The sequence below is a fragment of the Hylobates moloch genome, unplaced genomic scaffold (genome assembly GCF_009828535.3).
Source record: "Hylobates moloch isolate HMO894 unplaced genomic scaffold, HMol_V3 SCAFFOLD_2564, whole genome shotgun sequence".
Lineage (NCBI taxonomy): Eukaryota > Metazoa > Chordata > Mammalia > Primates > Hylobatidae > Hylobates > Hylobates moloch.
Window position 1 is genome coordinate 1 of NW_026654839.1, and position 8013 is coordinate 8013.

Consider the following 8013-nt stretch of genomic DNA (forward strand, 5'->3'; position numbering starts at 1 on the left):
ACAACACTGCCTGTCAGTTATTTCTCGGAAACTAAATCAGCCCTTCTATTGCCATCCTATCATGCTTCAGGGGTGCCTGTGCTAGTTTTTAATTCTTTGTCCTAACACAAATATTTGCTCAAACGCCCGTATTAATACTTCCTTTTAGTTTACGAAAGGATTTACTTTCTTATTGGTTGGGATGAAGCTGCCTGAGGTTGCCACCTGTTATTTTTCCTTCATTTATTGGACCATGTCATCCGATTACATGTCTGCCATGGAGGTTTTCAAGCTGTGGTCCCTGGACATGTTAGAAATGCAAATTCTCAGGCCGAACCAGGACTGAATCGGAAGATCTGGGGTAGGGTCCCCCCAGGACTGAATCAGAAGATCTGGGGTGGGGTCCCCCTGTAGGGACCAGCCCCACAGGGTCGGTGGGTCTCTCCCTGTGTGCGGCGACGAGAGAGTGTAGAAATAAAGACACAAGACAAAGAGATAAAAGAAAAGGCAGCTGGGCCCGAGGGACCACTACCACCAAGACGCAGAGACCGGTAGTGGCCCCGAATGTCTGGCTGCGCTGTTATTTATTGTATACAAAGCAAAAGGGGCAGGGTGAAGAATGTGAGTCTTCTCCAATGATAGGTAAGGTCACGTGGGTCACATGTCCACTGGACAGGGGGCCCTTCCCTGCCTGGCAGCCGAGGCAGAGAGAGAGAAGACAAAGAGAAAGACAGCTTACACCATTATTTCTACATATCAGAGACTATTAGTACTTTCACTAATTTACTACTGCTATCTAGAAGGCAGAGCCAGGTGTACAGGATGCAACATGAAGGCAGACTAGGAGCGTGACCACTGAAGCAAAGAAAGCATCACAGGGAGACGGTTAGGCCTCCGGATAACTGCGGGAAAGCCTGACTGGTGTCAGGCCCTCCACAAGAGGTGGAGGAGCAGAGTCTTCTCTAAACTCCCCTGGGGAAAAGGAGACTCCCTTTCCTGGTCTGCTAAGTAGCGGGTGTTGTTCCTTGACACCTTTTGCTACCGCTAGACCACGGTCCGCCTGGCAACGGGCATCTTCCCAGACGCTGGCATCACCGCTAGACCTCAGTGATCCACTCACCTTGGCCTCCCAAAGTGCTGGGATTACAGCCATGAGTCACCGCACCCAGCCTAGATCATACTTCTTTAAGTTTAAACTCATGCCCATTGTGATGTCCTGGGGTGTTAAAACCTGATCCTCACACCAGGTTTTTTTCTGTATCAGAGTTTTGCTGTGACATTTCCTCTGCCCAGAGGTAGTTTCTCCTTAGAGAGGTTTTCTCACACCACCCCATCTGAAGCAGCTGCTTCCACCTATATAGCCATCTTATTCCCTTTTGCCCTTTTTACTTCCTGGACAGCACCTATCAAAATCAGTAGGTATCGTCCTTATCTCCCTTAGTTTCTGGCACTAAATGCCTACTCACTAAATATTTGTCAAATGCATGAATAAATAAAAAATTGGGAGGACCTAGCCAAATTACTATTTTCATGTGGTGGAAATAGTATATCTGTAGATAAAATACATTTGAATAAAATTAATTCTAAAACAATCTCTAACCTCATATGGTTGTATGAGCTTGGGCACATCAATTAAATTTTCTGAACTTCAATTTTTTTGTTTGTTAAAAAAAAATAGCCATTCCTGCATCTCCAGGCTGTTTTGAAGTGTGAGATAGTAGGCATTATAGCGTTTTTAAACTAGAAACACATGTCAGTTACAATAACCAAGAGCAGCCACCATGCTCACTATCTCTATCATTCAAATATAATGGAGCAGAAGTACATTTTCGGCAGGGTGGTGGGGGGCATCAAAGCAAATTTTAGTGAGAGCAGCAAAAGCCAATAAAGTTTTCTTTTTTTTTTTGAGACAGAGATTTGCTTTGTTGCCTAGGCTGGAGTGCAGTGGCACGATCTTGGCTCACTGTAAGCCCCGCCTCCCAGGTTCACGCCATTCTCCTGCCTCAGCCTCCCAAGTAGCTGGGACTGTAGGCGCCTGCCACCATGCCCGGCTAATTTTTTTGTATTTTTAGTAGAAATGGGGTTAAACCATGTTAGCCAGGATGGTCTCGATCTCCTGACCTCGTGATCTGCCCACCTTGGCCTCCCAAAGTGCTGGGATTACAGGCGTGAGCCACCGCGCCTGGCCAAAGATTTTGAAAACTTTATTTTTCAAATAAAAATTGAAAAGGAGATAGATACATTTGAAAAATGAGGATGACTGACACTTTCAAAGCAATGACAAGTTCCAGATTCCAATCTTCTAAGAATAACGTAATCAGTGAATTCACTGGAAATGCCACTGCTCTCCCAGTGTTATTTTTAACTTCTGGAAAATCCATCTGGAAGTAGAATGCTTGACAGCATTCTTCCACAAAGCGCCCTCCACACCCAGGGACACCAAGTTTCTCTAGTCTTTCCCAGGCAGAACAATGTGATTTGCACCAGAAGTCAAGAGAGAGAAAACGAGGTTTGAGGAAGCGCCTACTTACCTGATAAGGTGAGGTACGCACTCAATGTTTGGAGTTTTGGAAGTGAAAGGTGAGGCCACAGATGCCTCCTGCTCTGATAATGAGATGCCCACATGAGCCATTTTCAGAGCCTGAAAGCAAAGAATCAGCTTACTCCTCACATAGACTCATGTACATCTCTACTAAAGCCTCATAAGAAAAGGCCAGTTAATCTGGCCACAAGGTGGTTTGTGCCCAAACTCTAACCAAGAGACTTAACCCTGCCTGGAACATAAGAAAAAGGTGGCATTAGGATACCTGGCCAAAGAAATGAGAACTCCAGAACCAAATTCTACCCCATGTAGCCTAAACTAACCATTGAATCAACGTGTGACATTGGTCAAAAGCCTCCCAATGCAAGTTTATCCATCAAGAGGAATGTAAATGGTATACATGCCAGGAGTATACCTCTAAAGGGCTTGAGGATACATGAATGTGAGATTATGACTACACACACTGGCAGCTACTCTAAAGGGCTTAAGTGTAATCAAATGTGAGATTATGGCCACACAAACTGGTAGCTACTTACCCCACAGTCATTGGCTCCATCACCACACATACCTACAAAGTAAGAGGGAACCACATTAATTGTAGATGAGATCCAAGCTATCTTGCTAATTTCTCTAATTAAAAAAACAAAGTGACCATCATTACTTGGGGTTCAAACTCATTATTTAAGGGAATTTTCCTAAGAGTCTAGTTTGACTGAAAAAAGTGTGATTCAGCAGTTTATACAATGGATTTAGAAATTCAGAACGTGATTCCTGACTGTGTTTCATGTAGACACTGCACGTCACTGCATAGGGAGAGCTTTCTCAACTGTGAGACAGAGATGCTCGCAATTCTATGATGTAAGTATGGCATGGCAGAGAGGGCACAGTATTTGAAACCAAATGTAGATTTTGATCTGGTCATCTTACCATTTTCACTATTATTATTCCCATCATTATTATTATTTTGCCTACAAAGGGCTATGAGTATTAAATGAGGTGCTGTATGGGAAAGTACTTATAAAGTCTAAAATGATAACAAGTCATAGTTGTGTGTGCTGTTAATACTAGCATGAGAGGAAACCCACCCTGTCAACAGTCATTCAACTCAAGTATGTAATGCCATGCCTAGACATTGAAGAAAGAAAACACATCCCTGTCTCAGAATGGCTTTTTGAGGCTGGGTGAATATTCTCTTGAATCATTGAAAAGGATTATGGAGAGCCACCTTTTTAAATTATGAGCATTCTGACAGCATTCATAGAACATGCTATACTTTTCTTCCACACTGCCATGTGGAGGGAACTCGTTGACTTCCTAGGATTCGGCCATGTTGAAAAGACAGGGTTTTCTGAGCCAAGAAGCTAGCCTGATAACGGAATCAAATGAATAGGAGGGCAGAGTAGAAATGAGTGGGAGTCGGAGTCATGTTGTTGTGACCTGGTGACCAAGGTGGAGAAAGTCTCTGGTACTCTGTGGGGTTCTATTAACAGGAAACAAAGGGTCCCAAATGATGGGCAATTCATTTGGACTGCCCATTCTGTCTAGGAATGGAGACCCTTTGTGTTAGAAGGAATAATTTTTCTGATTTAGGGTGGAAAAACGCTTTGGCACACAAATATTTTAGTATTTTTAGTGTTACATGAATCTCTTGTCATATGAATGTCCCTATATCATCATTGTGATGACAGCATATACAAATAAAGTCTAAATTCTCACTGTCCCTCCAGGAGCTGTGCTCAAGCCACCTTTCCATTCTTATTTCTCCCCTTAGATTCTAGTCCAGTGATTCTCAACATTGAATGCAAAATTGACTTACGTGAAAAAAGATACTGATTTTTCAAGCCCCATATAAACAACTGAATCAGGATCTCTGAATGGTGAGATCCCCTGGTATTGCTATTTTTTCCAAAGCTCCCAAGTGATTATCTCATGCAGCCAGAGGAAGGACCACTGCCCTTGCCAAACTGAGTGACTCCCTGTACCTCTTCCACTCCCCCTGACTGTTATGCCTCCATGTAGTTCATGCCACCTGCACTGGCAAAGAACCTACTCCAGTTTCTGAAATTCTTCCACCAGACTGGCCTTCTGCCCAGGAGACATTCTTGCAAAGATGGTCCCATTGATCAGTATCTGTAAGGAACCCAAAATGGGGATATTTTTTATCAAGTCAGCTGGTTGTACACGAAATAATAACAGAACGTTGACTGCATCATGACACTTATGATGAAGAAAAAAAAAAGTTTCCAATGAGCCTTCCTTTGGATTCTAAGACAAACATTGAGGGTTTGGTCATCAGATAAGTGATCAGTGAAAAACACAAAATCAGTAAAGATAATTACTTAACAAAAAATATTTTATGAAAATGGCCTACAGGAATTTACCTCAGCTGTCATTGGGAATGTGGTCCTGAAAAATCTTGAGCTTAATGGAACCTTGAACTGCAAAACAGCAAGAGGTTGAGGGACAACTATATATCTAAAACTTACCTCCCCCCACTAAAGCTTTAAGTTTGACCCTCTTGAGTACAGAGGTCTTCTATCAAAAAACTAATGGCGTTCCTTTATTTTTGGTCTGCCTTCCTGTATAATTGCAGGGTTTCCACTATACTTTGAGACCCCTTACCATGGCAATATAGTGACAGCCACCCAAAATCATCAGCATAATTCAAGAAATCACTGATACTTCAATCCTATAGATGGTGGAAAATTGACTAATCAAGTTTATTTATTTCAAACCTAGTAGGAAATGGGACAATAGTATCCTCTGCAAAAATATCTGTCTCTCCACGGTGAAACCCCATCTCTACTAAAAATACAAAAAAAATTAGCCGGGCGTGGTGGCGGGCGCCTGTAGTCCCAGCTACTCGGAGAGGCTGAGGCAGGAGAATGGCGTGAACCCGGGAGGCGGAGCTTGCAGTGAGCTGAGATCGCGCCACTGCCCTCCAGCCTGGGTGACACAGGGAGACTCCGTCTCAAAAAAGAAAAAGAAAAAAAAAAAAAATCTGTCTCTCTTAAGATACAGAAAACTCACTGAGTATATTTTACCTGTCTCAAGATTTGAAATAATTTAGGATCAGGCTCTGTAAGTGACATCATCAGCATTTTCACAGGGAGATTGTCACCCTCTTACAACCTACCTTTGGCAGTAGGCTGCTGAAATGCTGACTTATAACATGAAAGGATTTTCCAGTTAGGGCAAAATGGTAACTTCCTTCTCTGCCATTATCAGAGACTTCATCCCTGATGTTAATGTAATTGTCCTACAAAGCAAGACACAGTTATTTTAGACTCTTTCATTTGACAGAGTGGTTAGAACCACAAGCATATCTGAGAGAAGATAATGAAGACAGACCAGGATCTATCTGTAAAAGTCACTCTGATTCCTCAGAGAAGCATTGTTTTTGCTGGATCAATCTTTGCACATCACAGACAACTAGTGAATAGGAGCGTAACACTTACTCATGTCCTGTTTTCATCGTGATTTGATCTTGGTGAGTCCCAGAGAAGAGCACATTTCACACATATCAAGTGTAAAATACAAAAGCACTGCAGCTTAACAAATTTCTCCCTGAAATGGGAACTTACTATTTTTTCATACTTAGGGAACTAATATTGTTCTACAAGGACACAATGGAGATAGAATACTGACAGACTGGAGATAAATGAATGAAACTTTTTCTCACCCTGAAAACATAGTGTGATTTTCTGATACACAGAGCAGCATCTCTCCCAACGACTAGATCCCCTTTGAACCCAGTGGGGTGATTGACAAGCAAGGGGAAAGGGAGAAAATGGATTCAGCTCCACTCACTATATTCTTTCTCATATAGGGACAACCACTTTTTTAAGGTTAAAAGATGGATTATTTCCAGCACACAGGAAAGCACTATACCTTCAATCTCCATATGAAAAGTATGGAAAAACCAATGTAATTGAGTTCATTCAAAAGCATGAGTGCTAGACATTTGGAAGCATATGTTGACACTAAGTCAAAGCTGCTCAGTCACCAACACTGTGAGATACCTTGATAATGTGGCAGAAGGTCTGTGTTCAGGAGTACCTGATTCCCATACGTAATGTGTTTCTTCTGTTCTTCTAATGTCCAAGATATAGATGCCGATGAGGACCCGGTGGTTTCATTTGCCTCAATGAGAATGACCTTCTGGCTTTCAGAAACCATTCCAGATTTTCTGGCCACTGTTATTGCAGTCTGAAGATTGTCACCTAGAGGAAAGGAGGAGTATCTCAAGATGAGGTTGACAAGATTGAATTAATTCATGCAGAGCCTTGAAAACCAGGGCAAGGAGTTCAGTCCTTATTTCAGGTGTGAAGAGAAATGATCTCTAATATCTTTTTCAGCCCTGACCTTCTGTGACTCCATGATCCCTTTTCTGGTTCTTACTGCTTTTCGTCAGGTTACTTCATGATCTACCAGTGTATTTTTGCCAGACAGGGGGTAAAAATAAAAAAGCAAAATTCAAATCTATTTTCATCATTTGTTAGCAGCTTTGCAAATGTTTAGGCAAATCCTCTGGTTTAGTAGAGTATCTGGTGGTTCCACTTCCAGGCAAAATGGAGTAAGCCCACTAGGATCTCTCTCTCCCACTGATTACAATGGAAAACTATGAACAAAAACCAAGAAGCAACTCCCCAAGGACTTTGAAAAGTAAACAAAAGCAGGCAGACAGCGGGAGGGAGTCAAATTTGGAGAAGCAACCTACAAGGGGATGAGTTTCTCGGCATTTTTTCTCTTCCCTATTCCATATTTGACTGGCATGTGGGCCTCAGTTAAAAAGCTGTTTGGGCAGTAGAACTCCAAAAGACACTCCGTCTTTCTGGCCAGAAGAGCCAGGAAGAGGGACCCTTGTAGGCTAAAGGGCATGGGCGGAATCCTGGAAAGGAGAGAGCCAGACACGGGAACTAATTCAGTATATGAATTATGTAAGTCCCAAGTTCAGCCTAGAGCTGTGTGTGTCTGGACCAGGTCCAAAAAAAGACAACAAAAACTTCAGGAATTGAACTATGATATAAATCACCCCCCATTAGTGAGAGTAACCTCTGAGTGAGGCAGACCCAAACATCACAGCAAAAGATTTTATATTTTAGCTAAGATTGAAACTGCCACCTACAACAGGAAAGATAGAACTTATGGTTGATTGCTAGCCAAAACAAACAAACAAGAAAACTCTCAGCATTCTCCAGAAGATTTTAACAGGATTCAAAGTTTCATAACATAATATTCAAAATGTTCGGGATATTCAATAAGAAAAATCTGGAAAATCTGGCCAATTCTCAAGAAAAGCCACAACAGTTGCCAATCCATAGATAGCCTAGATGTTGGAAGTATCAGATAATGGTTTTTAAAGCAGCTATTGTAAGCCCCCTTCATGTGGTAACTGTTAATATTCTTGAAATAAGTGGAAAGATAGAAGTTCTCAACAAGAAAATATAAACTGTGGGAAAAAACCAAATGGATACTTTAGAATTAAAAAA

The 8013-nt window shown here is 41.9% G+C and overlaps 1 protein-coding gene across 3 annotated transcripts; it reads right to left on the reverse strand.

Annotated features, from left to right (window-relative positions):
* Window positions 1-475: 475 nt before the first annotated feature.
* LOC116464998 (probable cation-transporting ATPase 13A4) lies at window positions 476-6864 on the reverse strand. 3 transcript variants are annotated; one of them, XM_032148212.2, is made up of 7 exons: window positions 6581-6864; window positions 5658-5780; window positions 4903-4959; window positions 4572-4651; window positions 3058-3100; window positions 2511-2620; window positions 476-670 (listed from the first exon to the last, which is right to left on the reverse strand). In XM_032148212.2, the coding sequence occupies exons 1-7, from the start codon at window positions 6698-6700 to the stop codon at window positions 637-639; spliced, it is 567 nt and encodes a 188-aa protein (XP_032004103.1). In that variant the 5' UTR covers window positions 6701-6864; the 3' UTR covers window positions 476-636. The 3 variants fall into 3 exon arrangements, with proteins under 3 accessions (XP_032004103.1, XP_032004104.1, XP_032004106.1); XM_032148213.2 differs by lacking the exon at window positions 4903-4959 and having other exon boundaries at window positions 6581-6855; XM_032148215.2 differs by lacking the exon at window positions 476-670 and having other exon boundaries at window positions 2510-2620; window positions 3058-3089; window positions 6581-6858.
* Between the last annotated feature and the right edge of the window lie 1149 nt (window positions 6865-8013).

Bases quoted from the DNA above. Each gene is read 5' to 3' on its own strand.
- LOC116464998 (XM_032148212.2), bottom strand. From the start codon at position 6,700: ATGGTTTCTGAAAGCCAGAAGGTCATTCTCATTGAGGCAAATGAAACC. The intron at 5,781-6,580 runs GTACTCCTGAAC...CTTGCTTTGTAG, and splicing joins ACATTACGTATGGGAATCAG to GACAATTACATTAACATCAG. The intron at 671-2,510 runs GTAAGTAGGCGC...CTCGGCTGCCAG, and splicing joins TGCGTACCTCACCTTATCAG to GCAGGGAAGGGCCCCCTGTC.